We start from the raw sequence: 19341 nt of genomic DNA, 5'->3' as shown, positions 1-19341 counted from the left end.
AAATGGGATGAGGTTCTACAAGCTGAATTTAGGGAACTAGGAGTTAAATTTAAAAAGCAGGACCTCAAGTTAGTAATCTGTTACTAACTCAAATTAGTAAAGGTAGTAATCTCAGGATTGCTACCAGTGCCACGTGAGTCAGAGTAGGGATTGCAGGATAGCTAAGATGATTACATGGCTTGAGGAGTGGTGCAGGAGGGAGGGATTCAAATTCCTGAGACATTGGTTCCGGTCCTGCAGACCGTCCGGTTTGTACTGGTCCCACCTCCCAATGTCAGGAGTGTTTGCTAGTGCTGTTGGGGAGGGGTTAAACTAATATGGCAGGGGGATGGGAACCTATGTAGGGAGACAGAGGGAAGTAAAATGGGGGCAGAAGCAAAAGATAGAAGAAAAGTACAAGTGGAGGGCAGAGAAACCCAAGGCAAAAATCAAAAAGGGCCACATTACAGCAAAAGTCTAGAGACAAAGTGTATTAAGACAAGCCTGAAGGCTCTCTGCCTCAATGCGAGGAGTATTCGAAGTAAGGTGGATGAATTAACTGTGCAGACAGCTATTAACGAATATAATTAGCATTATGGAGACATGGCTCCAGGGTGACCAAGGCTGGGAACTCAACAGCCAGTGGTATTCAACATTCAGGAAGGATAGACCGAGGAAAGGGAGGAGGGGGTAGTGTTGCTGGTTAGGGGAAATTAACACAATAGTAAGGAAGGACATTAGCTTGGATGATGTGGAATCTGTATGTTACAGCTGCAGAATACCAAAGGGCAGAAAACGCTATTGGAATTTGTGTACAGATCACCAAACAGTAGTAGTGAGATTGGGGAAAGCATCAAACAAGAAACAGCATGCAATAAAGGTACAGCAGTTATCATGGGTGACTTTAATCTACACATTGATTGGGCTAACCAAACTGGTAGCAGTACAGTGGAGGAAGATTTCCTGGAGTGTATTAGGGATGGTTTTCTAGACCAATATGTTGAGGAACTAACTAGAGGGCTGGCCATCCTAGACTGGGTGATGTGTAATGAGAAAGGACTAATTAGCAATCTTATGTGAGGTCCCTTGGGGAAGAGTGACCATAATATGGTAGGATTCTTTATTTTAAGATGGAGAGTGACAGTTAATTCAGAGACTAGGGTCCTGAACTTAAGGACAGATAACTTCGATGGTATGAGATGGGAATTGGTTAGAATAGACTGACAAATGATACTTAAAGGTTTGATGGTGGATAGGCAATGGCAAATATTAAGATCACATGGATGAACTTCAACAATTGTACATCCCTGTCTGGAGTAAAAATAAAACACAAGATGGCTCAACCGTGGCTAACAAGGGAAATTGGGGATAGTGTTAAATCCAAGGAAGAGGCATATAAATTGGCCAGAAAAAGCAGCAAACCTGAGGACTGGGAGAAATTTAGAATTCAGCAGAGGAGGACAAAGGGTTTAATTCGGAGGGGGAAAATATAATGAGGAAGCTTGCTGGGAACATCATAACTGATTTCACATATTTATAGAAGCTTTTGCAGAGAAAAAGATTAGTGCAGATAAATGTAGGTCCTTTGCAGTCAGAATCAGGTGAATTTATAATGGGGAACAAAGAAATGGCAGACCAGTTGAACAAATACTTTGGTTCTGTCTTCACCAAGGAAGACACAAATAACGTTCTGGAAATACTAGGACTGAGGGTCTAGTGAGGAGGAGGAACTGAAGGAAATCTTTATTCGTCAGGAAATTGTATTGGGGAAATTGATGAAATTGAAGAGACATAAGAACAGGAGTAGACCATCTAGCCCCTCGAGCCTGCTCCACCATTCAACAAGATCATGGCTGATCTGGCCGTGGACTCAGCTCCACTTACCCTTCCGCTCCCCATAACCCTTAATTCCCTTATTGGTTAAAAATCTATCTATCTGTGATTTGAATACATTCAATGAGCTAGCCTCAACTGCTTCCTTGGGCAGAGAATTCCACAGATTCACAACCCTCTGAGAAGAAATTCCTTCTCAACTCGGTTTTAAATTGGCCCCCATGTATTTTGAGGCTGTGCCCCCTAGTTCTAGTCTCCCCGACCAGTGGAAACAACCTCTGTCTCTATCTTGTCTATCCCTTTCATTATTTTAAATGTTTCTATAAGATCACCCCTCATCTTTCTGAACTCCAATGAGTAAAGACCCAGTCTACTCAATCTATCATCATAAGGTAACCCCCTCATCTCCGGAATCAACCTAGTGAATCGTCTCTGTACCCCCTCCAAAGCTAGTATCCTTCCTTAAGTAAGGTGACCAAAACTGCACACAGTACTCCAGGTGCGGCCTCACCAATACCCTGTACAGTTGCAGCAGGACCTCCCTGCTTTTGTACTCCATCCCTCTCGCAATGAAGGCCAACATTCCATTCGCTTCCTGATTACCTGCTGCACCTGCAAACTAACTAACTTTTTGGGATTCATGCACAAGGACCCCCAGGTCCCTCTGCACTGCAGTATGTTGTAATTTCTCCCCATTCAAATAATATTCCCTTTTACTGTTTTTATTTTTCCCTCCAGTTGGATGACCTCACATTTTCCGACATTGTATTCCATCTGCCAAACCTTAGCCCATTCGCTTAACCTATCTAAATCTCTTTGCAGCGTCTCTGTCCTCTACACAACCTGCTTTCCCACTAATCTTTGTCATCTGAAAATTTTGTTACACTACACTCTGTCCCCTCTTCCAGGTCATCTATGTATGTTGTAGGGCCTGAGTCTGCATCCAAGAGTACTGAAGGAAGTGGCCCTAGAAATAGTGGATGCATTGGTGGTCATTTTCCAACAGTATCGACTCTGGATCAGTTCCTGTGGACTGGAGGGTAGCTAATGTAACACCCCTTTATTTAAAAAAAAAAAAAAGGGGGAGAGAAAACGGGTAATTATAGACCGGTTAGCTTGACATCAGTAGTGGGGAAAATGTTGGAATCAATTATTAAAGATGAAATAGCAGTGCATTTGGAAAGCAGTGACTGGATCGGTCCAAGTCAGCATGGATTTATGAAAGGGAAATCATGCTTGACAAATCTTCTAGAATCTTTTGAGGATGTAACTAGTAGATTGGACAAGGGAGAACCAGTGGATGTGGTGTATTTGGACTTTCAAAAGGCTTTTGACAAGGTCCCACAAGAGATTGGTGTGCAAAATTAAAGCACATGGTATTGAGGGTAATGTATTGACGTGGATAGAAAACTGGTCGGCAGACAGGAAGCAGAGAGTTGGGTTAAACTGGTCCTTTTCAGAATGGCAGGCAGTGACTAGTGGAGTGCCGCAGGGCTCCGTGCTGAGATCCCAGCTATTTACAATATGCATCAATGATTTAGATGAAGGAATTGAGTGTAATATCCAAGTTTGCAGATGACACTAAGCTGGGTGGCAGTGTGAGCTGTGAGGAGGATGCCAAGAGGCTGCAGGGTAACTTGGACAGGTTAGGTGAGTGGGCAAATGCATGGCAGATGCAGTTTAATGTGGATAAATGTGAGGTTATCCACTTTGGTGACAGAATATTATCAGAATGGCAGCAGATTAGGAAAAGGGGAGATGTAATGGAACCTGGGTGTCATGGTACATCAGTCATTGAAGGTTGGCATGCAGGTACAGCAGGCAATGAAGAAGGCAAATGGCATGTTGGCCTTCATAGCTAGGGGATTTGAGTATTGGAGCAGGGAGGTCTTGCTGCAGTTGTACAGGGCCTTGATGAGGCCTCACCTGGAATATTGTGTATAGTTTTGGTTTCCTAACCTGAGGAAGAACGTTCTTGCTATTGAGCGAGTGCAATGAAGGTTCACCAGACTGATTCCCGGGATGGCAGGACTGACCTATGAGGAGAGACTGGATTGACTGGGCCTGTATTCACTGGAGTTGAGAAGAATATGAGGGGATCTCATAGAAATATATAAAATTCTGACGGGATTGGACAGGTTAGATGCAGGAAGAATATTCCTGATGTTGGAGTCCAGAACCAGGGGTCACAGTCTAAGGATAAGGGGTAAGCCATTTAGGATTGAGATGAGAAACTTCACTCAGTTATTAACCTCTGGAATTCTCTTCTGCAGAGTTGTTGATGCCAGTTCGTTAGATATGTTCACTAGGGAGTTGGATATGGCCCTTACGGCTAAAGGGATCAATGGTTATGGAGAGAAAGCAGGAAATGGGTACTGAGGTGAATGATCAGCCATGATATTGAATGGTGGTGCAGGCTCGAAGGACCAAATGGCCTACTCCTGCACCTATTTATGTTTCGATGTTTTTACTCATTGTGGACTGACTTGCCCTGTGTCCAGCTCCATAGATACTGGAATACCGTTCAGTTCAACTTTCAACATTATTGGTGGGCATTTCTTCATGAATTTGTGTACCCCGTACACTTCTGCATCCTCCATATAAGTTTCCAACTCTGTCTGATCCACTGTAGATCGATCTTCCTCTGCAACGTGGTGGTTTGCAGCTCGCCTGCACATTCGTTGGAGGTGTCCCATTGTTCTGCAACCATTGCACGCACAGTGCTTAAAGTGGCATTGATGGGGCCAATGATCACCTCTGCAGCGCCAATAGGGTGTTAACTGCCTTGCATTAACAGACGATGGCGGACTCTGTCATTTGAGGTTGAGCAACAGCAGCCGGCATGTACATTTTGCCCTGTACATTTCTGCTCAAAACCGACATTACTTTATGCACAGTATTGGCTGAAACTTCTCTGTTCTGTGAAATCTGCTTGGTGTTGTCGCTGGTGCACATAAATGCCTGGGCTATCCTTATGGCTTTACTCAGATTCCGAGTTTCTACAGTCAACAGTTTGCGAAGGATTGTCTGTCTGATGCCCAGTACAAAAAAGTCTGAGCATTTGTTCTAGGAATCCCTCAAACTCGCAATGTCCTGCGAGGCGCCTTAGTTCGGTGACGTAGCTCACCACTTCCTGGCCCTCCAATCGTTGTCGCGTGTCGAACCGATATCTCGCCATCAAAACACTTTCCTTAGGATTTAGGTGCTCCCGGACCAGCGTACACAATTCTTCTTAGGATTTCTCAGGTTTTTCCGGGGTCAGAAGATTCTTCGAGGCCATAGGTTGTTGCCCCACAGAGAGTTCGGAGGCTCGCCCTTCGTTTGGTAGCGTTCTCGTCCCCTTCCAGCTCGTTGGCCACACAGTATTGGTCGAGTCTCTCCACGAAGATCTCCCAATCGTCCCCTTCTGAGAACTTCTCCAGGATGCCGATTGTTCTTTGCATTTTTGCACGATTGTTCGTTACTTCGTCACCAATTGTTGCACTCATAATAAATGGCGCCACTGAGTACTGTGTACAATGAGCAAGTGTGACCTTAGCTCCTTGAGGTTCCAGCGAGCAGGTACCTCATGGATGGCCTGCTTATATACTGTGCTCCCAAGGGATGCTGGGATCCCTTGGGACTCCAACAGGTGACCCTCGTGGTCAGGTGTAATGCAAGTTACAAAGGGTTAAATACATAACTGGTATAGAGGGAGCACTCTGCTGTCAGAGGGATGATATAGAGGGAGTGCTGCGCTGTCAGGGACGGTATAGAGGGAGAGGGGCAGTACTGAGGAAGCGCCACTAATTTGAAGAGCAGCAGGCGAATTCTCCCTGATGTCCTGGGCCAATGAAAATTGTTAACCAACATCATTAAAACAGATTATCTGGTCATTGTCATGTTTGTGGGAGCTTGCTGTATGCAAATTGGCCACTGTGTCCTACATTACAACAGTGACCACACTTCAAAAAAGTACTTCATTGGCTGTAATGTGCTTTGGGACGTCCTGAGATCGTGTCCTGAGGTGCTATATAAATTCACGTTCTTTTCCTTTCAAATATCTCTACAAATCATCTTGACCCCAGAATATTTGTGAGAAATGGTTTAGCAGAGTTTTTATTTGTCCAGCTTTCAATGCTTGCAAGTCATCAAGTATGGTGCGGTAATGGTCATGTTATAGTACCAATAATCCACAGAAGGTGAATACAAATCTTGCCACAGCAGTTTAAGAATTTGGGTTTTAATAAGAAATCAGGAAATAAAATGCTTTTCATGAAATGGTTGGATCACCAATGGCCATTAGCGAAGGAAATTTGTTCATCTGGGCCTGAGACTCCAGGCCCACATTAATGCGGTTGACTTTTTTAAACTCTCCTCCGGCCCAGCAAACCACCGAATTGTACCAAAATTGCTACCAGCAGTTCACGAGAGCTCACCTCCACCAATAAATGCTGGCCTTGCTAGCTATGCCCATGTGGTGAAGGGAATTCCAGGAGTTTGACCCAGTGATGAAGGAATGGTCGATATACGTCCAGGTAAGGATGGTGGGGAACTTGTGGGTGGTGATTGGCCCCATGCACCTGCTGCCCTTGTCATAGGGGCCAGTCAGCCCCTCGAGCCTGTTCCGCCATTCAATGCGATCATGGCTGATCTGTGGCCTAACTCCACGTACCAGCCTTTGGCCCATATCCCTTAATACCGTTTGGTTAAAACAAAGCTATCAATCACCATTTGCAGGAGAGTCGTCCTAGGCAGTCCCTCAGAATCCAGGAAGATTTGCTTCCACACTTAGCATGAGTTCTTAGGTGGCTGTACAATCCAATACAAGAACCACAGTCTGTCACAGGTGGGACAGATAGTCGTTGAAGGGAAGGGGAGGGTGGGACTGGGTTGCCGCATGCTTTTTCTGCCTGCGCTTGGTTTCTGCATGCTCTCGGCGACAATACTCTCTGAGCTCAGCACCCTCCCAGATGCATTTCCTCCACTTGGGGTGATCTTTGGCCAGGGACACCCAGGTGTCAGTGGGGATATCACACTTTATCAGGGAGGCTTTGAGGGTGTCCCTGTAATGTTTCCTCTGCCCACCTTTGGCTCGTTTGCCGCGAAGGAGTTCCGAGTAGCGCGCTTGCTTTGGGAATCTCGTGTCTGGCATGCGAACTATGTGGCCCACCCAGTGGAGCTGATCAAGTGTGGTCAGTGCTTCAATGCTGGGGTTGTTCGCCTGGACGAGGATACTAATGTTGGTGCGTCTGTCCTCCCAGGGGATTTGTAGGATCTTGTGGAGACATCGTTAGTGGTATTTCTCCAGCGACTTGAGATGTCTACTGTACATGGTCCATGTCTCAGCCATACAGGAGGGCGGGTATCACTACAGCCCTGTAGACCATGCGCTTGGTGACAGTTTTGAGGGCCTGGTCTTCAAACACACTTTTCCTCAGGCGGCCAAAGGCTACACTGGAGGCGGTGTTGGATCTCGTCGTCGATGCCTGCTCTTGTTGCTAGGAGACTCGTGTGATCAGGGAGGTGGTCCATGTCCAGGGCCGGGCCGTGCCGTGGATCCTGATGTCTGGGGGTGGGGAGGCAGTGTTGTGCAGCTAGGACAGGCTGGTGGAGGACCTTTTGCCTTACTGATGTTTAGCATAAGGCCCATGCTTTCATGCGCCTCAGTAAATACGTCGACCTATATCCTGGAGTTCAGTCTCTGCGCAGGCGTCGTCTACATACTGTAGCTCAACGACCTTACAAAGGCCTTTGACACTGTCAACCGCGAGGGTCTATGGAGCATCCTCCTCTGTTTCGGATGTCCCCAAAAGTACGTTGCCATCCTCTGCTTGCTCCACGACGACGTGCAGGCCGTGATCCTTGCCAACGGATCGATAATCAACTCAATCCACGGCCGGACTGGGGTTGAGCAGGGGCTGCGTCATCGCCCCAACCCTCTTAATCTTCCTTGCTGCCATGCTCCACCTCAGTTGACCAGCTCCCCGCTGGAGTGGAACTAAACTACAGAACTAGTGGGAAGCTGTTCAACCTTTGACGTCTCCAGGCCAGATCCACGACCGCACCAACCTGCGGGAGAGTGTTCCAAACTTCTACCACCCGTGTGTAGAAATGTTTGCCATCTTCACTCCTGAAAGGTCTGGCTCTGATTTTTAGACTATGTCCCCTAGTTCTAGAATCCCCAACCAGCAGAGCTCTTCGCTCTTGGCTCTCCCTTAATATCTTGAAAATTTCAATGGGAATGCAACCCTAATTTGTGTAATCTCACCTTGTAACTTAATCCTTGGAGTCCGGGTATCACTCTGGTAAGCCTATGCACTCCCTCCCAGGCCAATATATCCCCTCGGGTGTGGTGCCTAGAACTGCTTGCAGTCCTCCAAGTGTGGTCTAACCAGGGCTTTGTACAGCTGCGGCATAACACACACTTTAGTCCTCTAACTATAAAGGCCAGCATTCCATTAGCCTTTTGATTTAGGTGTCGGTGATCACTGGTTTGGGAGGTGCTGCCGAAGAAGCTGTGGTGAGTTGTTGATTGGTACACATTGCAGCCACGGTGTGGTGGAAGCAGTGGATGTCTAAACTGTGTTCAGTGATGAGTTAAGCCCATCCCACGTCTGCCTCTTCACATCTCCCTATCATAGAAACATAGAAAATAGGTGCAGGAGTAGGCCATTTGGCCCTTCGAGCCTGCACCGCCATTCAATGAGTTCATGGCTGAACATGCAACTTCAGTACCCCATTCCTGCTTTCTCGCCATACCCCTTGATCCCCCTAGTAGTAAGGACTACATCTAACTCCTTTTTAAATATATTTAGTGAATTGGCCTCAACAACTTTCTGTGGTAGAGAATTCCACAGATTCACCACTCTCTGGGTGAAGAAGTTTCTCCTCATCTCAGTCCTAAATGGCTTACCCCTTATCCTTAGACTGTGACCCCTGTTTCTGGACTTCCCCAACATTGGGAACATTCTTCCTGCATCTAACCTGTCTAAACCCTTCAGAATTTTAAACGTTTCTGAGATCCCCCTCATTCTTCTGAACTCCAGTGAATACAAGCCCACTTGATCCAGTCTTTCTTGATATGTCAGTCCCGTCATCCTGGGAATCAGTCTGGTGAACCTTCGCTGCACTCCCTCAATAGCAAGAATGTCCTTCCTCAAGTTAGGAGACCAAAACTGTACACAATACTCCAGGTGTGGCCTCACCAAGGCCCTGTACAACTGTAGCAACTATTGTCTTGGGGCCGAGGGAGCAGGGATCCACCATGTAACAAATCGCTGTTTGGTGTATCAGGGTGTGGAGATCTGCACATTGGTGCTATTGCGGACCATCAATGCTTCTGGCAGCAGTGTCTTTTCAGCATGAATGTGGGAGAGGTGTTGTGAGACAATGGAATTGGATCGTACAACAGTCTGGTGAGGAGTAATTGACTAAGACCCAAGTTCTGTTTGCCTCCCTCACACTATCTCCATTTTGCCCAATGTTGCAAGATATGGGGTGTCTTTTTTTAGTTAGTGGGCAAGGTGGCTAGGGTATTTGTTTTAAATGAGAGAGACGGATCCATTATAGACCGGAAGGTATGACTTAACTCCTTTTTGTGAGTTTATACTTTGTGACGACTCTCCTCACAAAGATCTTAGAAACATAGCAAATGGAAGCAGTAGTAGGCCCTTTGGCCCTTCGAGTCAGCACCGCCATTCAATGATCATGGCTGATCCTCTATCTCAACACCATATTCCTGCTTTTTCCCCTACCCCTTGATGCCTTTTGTTTCTAGAAATCTATCCAGCTCAAACATATTCAGTGACTTGGCCTCCACAGCTGTCTGTGGTAGAGAATTCCACAGGTTCACCACCCTCTGAGTGAAAAAAATGTCTCCTCATCTCGGTCCTAAATTTCTTACCCCATATCCTGAGACTGTGACCCCTTGTTCTAGACTTCCCAGCCAGGGGAAGCATCCTCCCCCCATCCAGTCTGTCCAACCCCTTCAGAATTTTATACATCAATGAGATCCCCTCTCATTCATCTAAACTCGTGAATACAGGCCTAGTTGACTCAATCTCTCCTTGTACGACAGGCCTGCCATCCCAGGAATCCATCTGATTAACCTTTGCGCACTCCCTCTATGGCAAGTATATCCTTCCTTGGGTAAGGAGACCAAAACGGCGCACAATACTCCAGGTGCGGTCTCACCAAGGCCCTATATAACTGTAGTAAGACACCCTTGCTCCTGTACTCAAATCCTCTTGCAATGAAGGCCAACATACCATTTGCCTTCCTAACTGCTTGCTGCACCTGCATGTTTGCTTTCAATGACTGATGTACGCCCAGGTCCCTCTGTACATCGACATTTCCCAAGCTATCACCATTTAAATAATACGTTGTCCTTATGTTTTTCCTACCAAAGTGGATAACTTCACATTTATCCACGCTATACTGCATCTGCCATGTGTTTACCCACTCACTCAACCTATCTAAATCGCCTTGCAGCGTCTTTGCATCCTTCTCACAACTCACAATCCCACCTAGTTTTGTGTCGTCAGCAAACTTGGAAATATATATATATTATGTGCATATAATATATATGGCCCAAGCACTGATCCCTGTGGTACCCCACTAGTCACTGCCCTCCACCCCGAAAAAGACGGTCTATTCCTTTGCTTCCTGTCAGTTAACCAATTTTCAATCCATGCCAATACATTACTCCCAACCCTATGTGCTTTAATTTTGCACACTAACCTCTTGTGGGATTTTATCAAAGGCCTTCCGAAAATCCAATACACTACATCCACTGGTTCTCTCATCTATTCAATCAGTTGCATCCTCAAAAAAAACTCCAGTAAGTTTGTCAAACATGATTTTCCTTTCATAAATTCATGTTGACTTTGTTTAATCACGTTGATATCTCGGTGTGACGTTATCACATCCTTTATAATAGACTCTAGCATTTTCCCTACTACTGAAGTCAGGCTAACCGGTCTGTAGTTCCCTGTTTTCTCTCTCCCTCCTTTTTTAAATAGTGGGGTTACATTTGCCACCCTCCAATCTGCAGGAACTGTTCCATAATCTATAGAATTTTGGAAGATGGCAACCAATGCATCCACTATTTCCATGGCTGCCTCTTTTAGTACTCTGGGATGCAGATCATCAGGCCCTGGGAATTTATTGGCCTTCAGTCCCATTAGTTTCTTCAGCACTCTTTTCTTACTAATTATTTCCTTTAATTCCTCTTGCTCGCTAGACCTTTGGTTCCCTAGCATTTCTGGGACTTTATTTGTGTCCTCTTCCATGAAGACTGAACCAAAGTATTTAATTCTGCCATTTCTTTGTTCTCCATTTAAAAACTCTCCCGTTTCTGTCTGTAAAGGACCTACATTTGTCTTCACTAATCTTTTTTTCTTTTTATGTACTTATAGAAACTTTTGCAGTTGTTTTTTATGTTCCTTGCAAGTTTACTCTCATACACTCTTTTTCCCCTGTTAATCAATCCCTTGGACCTTTTTTGCTGAATTCTAAACTGCTCCCAATCCTCAGGCTTGCTACTTTTTCTGGAAACTTTGTATAACTCCTCTTTGGATCTAATACTAAATTTCTTTTGTTAGCCATGGTTGGGCCACTTTTCCTTTTTGTGTTTTTATGCCAGAAAGGAATGTATAACTGTTACAATTCATGCATTCGTTCCTTTTAAATGTTAGCCATTGCCTATCCACCATCATGCCTTTTAATGAATCTTCCCAATCTATCATAGCCAATTCATTCCTCATACCTTCGTAGTTTCCTTTGTTTAGGTTTAGGACCCTAGTTTCGGATTGGACGACTTTATTCCATCTTAAAGAATTCAATCATGTTATGGTCACTCTTCTCAAAAGGACCCTGCACAACAAGAATTTTAATTAACCCCTTCTCATGACACAGTAGCCTGTTCCCTAGTAGGCTCCTCAACATACTGGTCTATAAAACCATCTTGTACACACTCCAGGAATTTATCTTCCACAGTATTATTAATTTGGTTTGGCCAGTCTATGTAGATTAAAGTCACCAACGATTACTGTAGTACCCTTGCTATGTGGGCAGATACAGCAGGAGTGTAAAATAGCCAAGTTTGCTAACAATACAAAGATAGGAGGAAAAGCAATTTGTGAGGAGAACACAAAATCTGTAAAAGGACATGCAGGCTAAGTGAGTGGGCAAAGATTTGGCAGATGGTGTACAATGTTGGAAAGTGTGAGGTCCTGCACTTTGGCAGAAAAAATCGAAGATCAAGTTATTATTTAAATGGAAAAAGATTGCCAAGTGCTGCAGTACAGCGGGACCTGGGGGTACTTGTGCATGAAACGCAAAAAGATAGTATGCAGGTATAGCAAGTGATCAAGAAGGGGATGGAGTATAAAAGCAGGGAAGTCTTGCTACAGCTATATAAAGTAATGGTGAGGCCACACTTTGAATACTGCGTGCAGTTTTGATTTCCATATTTACGAAAGGATATACTTGCTTTGTAGGCAGTTCAGAGAAGGTTCACTAGGTTGATTCCAGGGATTGGGGGGGGTTCACTTATGAGGAAAGGTTGAGTAGGTTGGGCCTCTACTCAATGGAATTCAGAAGAATGAGAGGTGATCTTATTGAAACATATAAGATTGAGGGGGGCTTGACAAGGTGGATGCAGAGAGGATGTTTCCACTGATGGGGGAGACTAGAATTAGGGGGCATGGTCTTAGAATAAGGGGCTGCCCATTTAAAACAGAGATGAGAAATTTCTTGAGGGTTGTAAATCTGTGGAATTTGCTGCCTCAGAGCTATGGAAGCTGGGACATTGAATAAATTTAAGACAGTTTCTTAAACGATAAGGGGTTATGGGGAGTGGGCGGGGAAGTGGAGCTGAGTCTGTGATCGGATCAGCCATGATATTGAATGGCGGAGCCGGCTCGAGGGGCCATATGGCCTATTCCTGTTCCTATTTCTTGTTATGTTCTTGGGAGCATGAGAAGCAAGAGACTGTAGAGAGATGTGATCGGGGTCCAGGGGCAGCATTGGCCAACCCACACTGCGAGTATGTGTGCGCACTAGGTCCGAGCAGCAGAGCTGGTCTCCAGTTGTCTTGGGTAATCCTTGCCATTGGACCAAGACCTAGCTCTGTCAAGCCCGTGTGGTGGCTGGTGTGCAACGGCCACCACACATTAAAAAAAACATCCACGCACAGGCATCTTCCACCCTTCAGGATGTAGTTCGGGTCCTTCATTGAAACATCTTTTGAACTCATCCTTTTTTTGGCGTGGAAGCAAGTCATCCTCGTTTCAAGGGACCGCCTATGATGATGACCCTTGCTATATGCATCTCTAATTTCCTGTTTGATGCCATCCCCTACACTACCACTACTGTTTGGAGGCCTACAGACAACTCTCTCCAATGTTTTCTGCCCCTTGGTGCTCCTTAGCTCCCCCCAGACTAATTCTACATCTTGATTTTCTGAGCCAAGATCCTTTCTCTCCATTGCTCTAATTTCATCTTTTACTAATGACACCACACCACCTCCTCTTCCTTTTTGCCTGTCCTTCCTAAATATCGAATATCCTTGGATATTCAGTTCCCAACCCTGGTTACCCTGCAACCATGTCTCTAATTGCAACAATATCATATCCATTTACATCTATTTGCGCTGTTAATTTGTCTACCTTATTTCAGATGCTGCATGCATTCAGATACAATGCTCTTAAATCTGTCTCTAACATTAGACATCTTAACATTATTTTGTACTTTAGCCCTATTTGTCTTATCGCTATTTTTTTTCTTACCTGGACCCTATTTGTTCGTGCACTTTTGTTTGTATGCCTCTGTCCCTTCCTGACATAATCTGGTTATCCTTACCACAATCACTTTCCTGCATTGCTTCCTTTTCTTTTCTCTTTTTAGCATTCTAGATTGCTCTCCACTGTGACTGTCGTCCTCTTCCCGCCACCCCCCCCCCCCCCCCCCCAATTATTTAGTGCCTTGTCTACCTCCCTAGTTAATAGGTTCGCTAGAACTCTGGTCCCAGCGTTGTCCGTCCCCAAGGAACAGCTCTTTCCTGAGTATTGGTGCCAGCGCCCCATGAATCGAAACCCACTTCTCCAACACCAACCTCTGAGCCACACATTCATCTCCCTGATTCCATTTACCCTATGCCAACCTTTTTGTGGTTCTGATTTTTAATTTAGTCCCTAGCTGTTCAAACTCTCTCTGCAGAACCTCTTAGTCCTACCTATGTCATTGGTACCTACATGTACCACGACAACTGGATCCTCCCCTCCCACTCCAAGTTGTTCTCCAGCCCGGAGGAGATGTCCTTTACCCTGGCACCGGGTAGGCAACACAGCCTTTCTGACGCATGTTCTCTGCTGCAGTGAACCCTATCTATCCCCCTAACTATACTGTCCCCTACTACAACCAGCTGGCTCTTTACTGTTCCCACTTGAATGGCTTTCTGTACCACAGTGTCTTGGTCAGTCTGCTCGTCCATCCCCCAGTCTGCACACTTGTCCACAAGGGTTGCAAGAACCTCAAATCTATTGGACAAGTGCAGGGACTGAGGCTCCTGTAATACTACCTCCTGAATCCCCTTACCTGCTTCACTCGCAGTCACATCCTCCTTTCCCTGACCACGTGTCAATTCTAAAGTATTTAATCTAGAGGGTGTGGCTGCCTCCTGGAGCAAAAGGTCCAGGTAACTTTCTCCCTCCCCGATATCTCGCAATGTCTGCAGCTTGGACTCCAGCTCCTCAACTCTGAGCCGAAGTCCATCAAGCCGCAGACACTTACTGCAGATGTAGTCGCCCTGGACCAAAATGTCCAGAAGCTCCCACATATTGCAGCAGCAACACATCTCCTGTTTTCCCATTTTCATTAATTAGTTGAGCGTTAATCAAATATTTACCCTAAAATAGTTTATTAAATTGAACAAAGGTTAGTTTTTAGTATTTAGTTATATGCTATATATTAATTTAAAAAAGAAACTTGGTGATTGTGGGCTTTCTTGCCTAACCTGCGAGTTCTCCTCACCTGGAGCCATGCAATCTCCTGGAAGAGGCAAAAAAAAACAGATGAAAAACCCAGGCCAATTGGGGAAAAAAAAAAATCTGGGAAATTCCTCTCTGACCCAACCAGGCGATTGACACCAGTCCAGGAGATCACCCTGGCCATATGCTGTGGCCTTTATCCCCACTCTCAGGCCATGGTCTGCTCCCGCTCAGGAACACCGTCACTTTGCGGAAAAAGTTAGGCAAAGCAACACCTCCCGCCCCCATTTCACCAAACTCTCCCACTTACCAAACTCTTGTTTTCTCACTGAGTTGCTATATTCCACTATAAATTTAATGATTTGCATTTGTATATAGCTCCTTTTTTAATGTAGTAAAACATCGCAATGCGCTTCACAGGAGCATTGCCAAAGAAAAATTTGACACTGCCACGTAAGAAGGTAGGACAGGTAGGTGATAAAGTAGGGTTTAATGAGCATCTTAAAGGGAGAGTATTCTAGCGCTTGGGACCCAGGCAGCTGCAGGCATGGCTGCCAATGCTGAAGTGATGGGATGCTCGAGGGCAGAGTTGTAGGGCTGGAGGAAATTGGAGGGAGGGGGTGAGGACATGGAGGTGATTTGAAAACAAAGATGAGAATCTTTTTAAACTTAACCAGAAGCCAATGTAGGTCAGCGAGCACCGGGGTGATGGGTGAATGGGACTTGGTGCGAGTTACTATACGGGCAGCAGAGTTTTGGGTAACCTCCAGTTTATGGAGGGTAGAACGAGCGAGGCTGGGGGGGATATTATGGAGGTGGAAAGAGGCGATCTTGGTGATGGTACTGATGCGTGGTCCAAAGCTGCTCTCTGGGTCAACTATGACACCAGCCCCAGATTATGATTGTTGGAAGATTGGAGTGTGTTTCAGCCCCTCAAGGTTACTCCATTGTAACTGGAAATGATGAGTTAATTAGTCCATTAGAGTTGGCTTATTTTGGATATGCCTCAACATTCTTGAATGGGTATGGTACTGCCGATAATGTGGTTTCATCTCTTACAAAACGAGAATAATTCTGGCAATTTGGTTTATCAAAAGAATAAGGGCCTAGAGGAGGAGAGAATGCATTTATAAAGAAAATGTTTCATAACCTATGTGAATTGTGAAGATTTTTTTTCTTTTTGTGACTCCTAATGAGCTCTGCCCACCCCCTCTCATGGGACCAGGGGAGAGCTCTGCCCTCCACCCCCTCCCCAAGAAATCTCGGTGGCATGCTCCAGCTTTTTGTGAAGATTCCAGCGCGAGCTGACACAAGTGTGTGACGGCTTTGAGGTGGGCGACTGGGTGAGGTCATCAGGACCCAGGTCGCCGTTTGCAGGAGCATCAGCGGAGCCCTGGTACAGCGGAGGAGCGGGAAAGTCATGGCGGACTTGCGATGAGTGATCGGGGCGGAGGAGTGATGAGGGATTGTGGCGAATGAGGGTCCCAGAAGAGGCTGAGGGCCCAGGGGCAGCACGGGCCCAGCCCACACTGCGATATGTGTGCGCGCACTGGGTCCGTGCAGCAGAGCAGGTCTCCAGTCATCCTGGTTAACCCTTGCCACTGGATAACGGCCTAGCTCTGTCAAGACCGTGTGGTGGCTGGTGTGCAACGGTCACCACACGTTTATTTATTTTTTTTTAAATACATGCGCAGGCATCTTCCACGCCCTCAATTGGAGTTCAGGACTGGAACACCGGTTCTTCATTGAAACATCTGCACTCGTGGAAGCAAGTCTTCCTCGTTCGAGGGGCCTATGATGATGATCCTTTAAGAAAGGAGGGAGAGAGATAACGGAACTATCGACCAGTTAGCCTGACCAGTAGTTGAGACGATGCTCGAATCTATTAATCGGGATGTGGATGTTGTAACAGGGCACAAATATGATTGGGCAGAGTCAATACTGATTTATGAAAGGAAAATGGTGTTTGACAAAGAGTTTTGAGGGTGTAACGAGCAGGGTAGATGAGGGGAACCAGTGGATGTAGTATATTTGGATTTTCAAAAGGCTTTCGATGAAGTGCCACATGAGGGTATTACACACGATTAAGGCTCATGGGATTGGGGGTAATATATTGGCATGGATTGGTTAATGGACAGATAACAGAGTAGGGATAAAATGGGTCATTTTGGGTTGGCAGACTAACTAGTGGAGTACGGCAAGGATCAGTGCTTGGGCTGCAGCTTTTCAGTCTATATCCAAGTTTGCTGACTACAAAGCTAGGTGGAAAGTAAGCAATGGGAAGGACACAAAGCCGGCAAAGATATAGATCAGTTAGGTGAGTGGGCAAGAGCATGGCAGATGGGGTGTAATGTGATTCTTCACTTTGGTAGGATAAATAGAAAAACAATTTTTTTTTAAATGGTGAGTGGGAAATATTGGTATTCAGTGGGTGTTGATCAGAAATCAGTTAACATGCAGGTATAGCAAGCGAATGGTATGTTGGCCTATATTACAATTATTAAAGGGACGGGACTACAAGAGTAAAGAAGTCTCGGTGCATTTATACAAAGTGTGAGACCACAGCTGGAGTAGCGTGCAGTTAAGGAAGGACATACTTGCCTTGGAGGGAGTACAACACAGGTTCAGTAGGTTGGTTCCTGGGATGAGGGGATTGAGTAGACTAGGTCTATATTCCCTAGAGTTTTAGAAGAATGAGGGATATCATATCACGAACATTCTTCTAAAATTCTAAAGTGGCTTGAAGGGGTAGATACTGAGCCATGGCTGGGGAGTCTCGAACAGTCTCCAAATAAGATATCAGCCATTTAGGACTGAGATGAGGAGAAATTTTGTTCAGAGTTATGAATCTTTGGAATTCTCTACCGAACGACTGAGCCTCCACAGTCCTCTGGGGTAAATTCAAGACCGAGATCGATAGATTTTTGGGTACTAAGGGAATAGAGATATGGGGATAGTGCAGGCAAGTGGAGTTGAGGTCGAAGATCAGCCAAAGGGTAACATTCTGACATCAGATCCAGAATTCCAAACATTTCAGTGTCTTCTCGATCCTGGGCCTAGTGGAAGTCCTGTCATTAACATGCTCTTCAGGCAAAGGATCTGCATTGACTATATTCTGAGCCTGTCTAGCTCTTGCATCTCAGAACTACATGCACCCAGCCACAATCTTATTGAATGGCCTACTCCCGTTCTAATAAAGTTGTCACTTGAAGAAAGATTTGCATTTATATAGTGCCATTCATGACCTCAGGATGTCCAAAAGCAAATGAAGTACTATTGAAGTGTAGTCACTGTTATAATGTAGGAAATTCAGCAGCCAAACTTGCACACAGCAAGCTTTCTCAAACAGCCATGTGATAATTACCAGATAATCTGTTTAGTGATGTTGGTTGAGAGATAGTTATTGGCCAGGACACTGGTTTGGTGCTATGGAGCCTGAACTGGCAGATGGTGGTGGGCTTCTCCGTGTAACGTCTCATCTGAAAGATGACTCCTCCCAACAGTGCCACAGTCCTCTGTGCTGCACTGGCAGTGTTAGCCTAGATTTTGTGCCTTGACTCTGGAATGGGACTTGATGCCACGACCTTCTGACACAGAGAAAGCGCTACATACTGAGCCGCTGGCAATTAGAAATTAGTAGCAGATTGCTTCTTTGACCGCACCTCCTGCAAACCCGTGACCTCCTCCCACCTAGAAGGTCTAGGGCAGCGGGTGCATAGGGACACCATCGCCCCCAAAGTCACTCACCATCCTGACTTGCAAATATATCGGCCGTTCCTTCCTCGTCGCTGGGTCACAATCCTGGAGCTCCCTCCCTATCAGCACTGTGGGAGCACCTTCACCACACGGACTGCAGCGGTTCAAGAAGGCGGCTCACCACCTTGTGGGGCAATTGGGGATGGGCAATAAACGCTGGCCTTGCCAGCGACATCCACATCCAATAAATAAATACATTGTCAATTTATCTCTAGTTTCGCAGCTTGTAAATGTGTGTTTTTTTTTTTAAAAAAAAAAGGTAGTCTATGAAAAATATCGGAGCTAATCTTTATTTTTATTGATCCTATTAAGCTCATTCACCGACATCGCTGGGACTCCAGCCGCTTCCATCTCGTGCCATGACGCAACTTCCCATGGGCCACGCTTGATTTCCCTCTGGCAGCGATTTTCATTTTGTTGAATATTCAGGTTAGAAGAGGAATGCAAAATGCATCAATCTACTGCATTTCAGCCCACTTGCTAAAGAGTGCTGCAGATGATAAACTTTCCCCGCCCTGAGTTCTCCTATTTATTGGCGTCTAGTTGGAGCACTTTGATCGAAAAATTCTTCTTTTGGCTACAAATGTGCCAAATGTTTACAATCTTGACTGTAGTGTAAATGTTATGCTAGTTTATATTGGTAAGTTATTGTTATAGAGTGTTTGCAAACCCGATCTGTGTTTTATACAGTTAACTTGATTACTGGTGTAAGAAGTCCTGTTCTTTCTCCGTTCCATCGTTTCTGTTGCACCAATGTTGGATTTTGGACTATAAAGAAAATAAATGTTTGCTACTGAAGCTT

At 45.5% G+C, this 19341-nt stretch overlaps 1 protein-coding gene across 1 annotated transcript in view; it reads left to right on the top strand.

Moving 5' to 3' along the window:
- The window catches only part of LOC139268000 (LIM/homeobox protein Lhx8), a 51303-nt gene extending 32375 nt beyond the window's left edge, over window positions 1-18928 (top strand). The window contains exon 8 of the mRNA XM_070885961.1: window positions 18852-18928. Within this exon, the coding sequence (XP_070742062.1) occupies window positions 18852-18928 (77 nt within the window). The remainder of the gene's footprint in view (window positions 1-18851) is intronic.
- The last annotated feature ends 413 nt before the right edge of the window (window positions 18929-19341 follow it).

This window comes from Pristiophorus japonicus, chromosome 8, assembly GCF_044704955.1.
Source record: "Pristiophorus japonicus isolate sPriJap1 chromosome 8, sPriJap1.hap1, whole genome shotgun sequence".
In the NCBI taxonomy this organism is placed as follows: Eukaryota; Metazoa; Chordata; class Chondrichthyes; family Pristiophoridae; genus Pristiophorus; species Pristiophorus japonicus.
The sequence above is the reverse complement of the archived record's forward strand: the minus strand, read 5'-3'. Positions and strand labels throughout refer to the sequence as shown.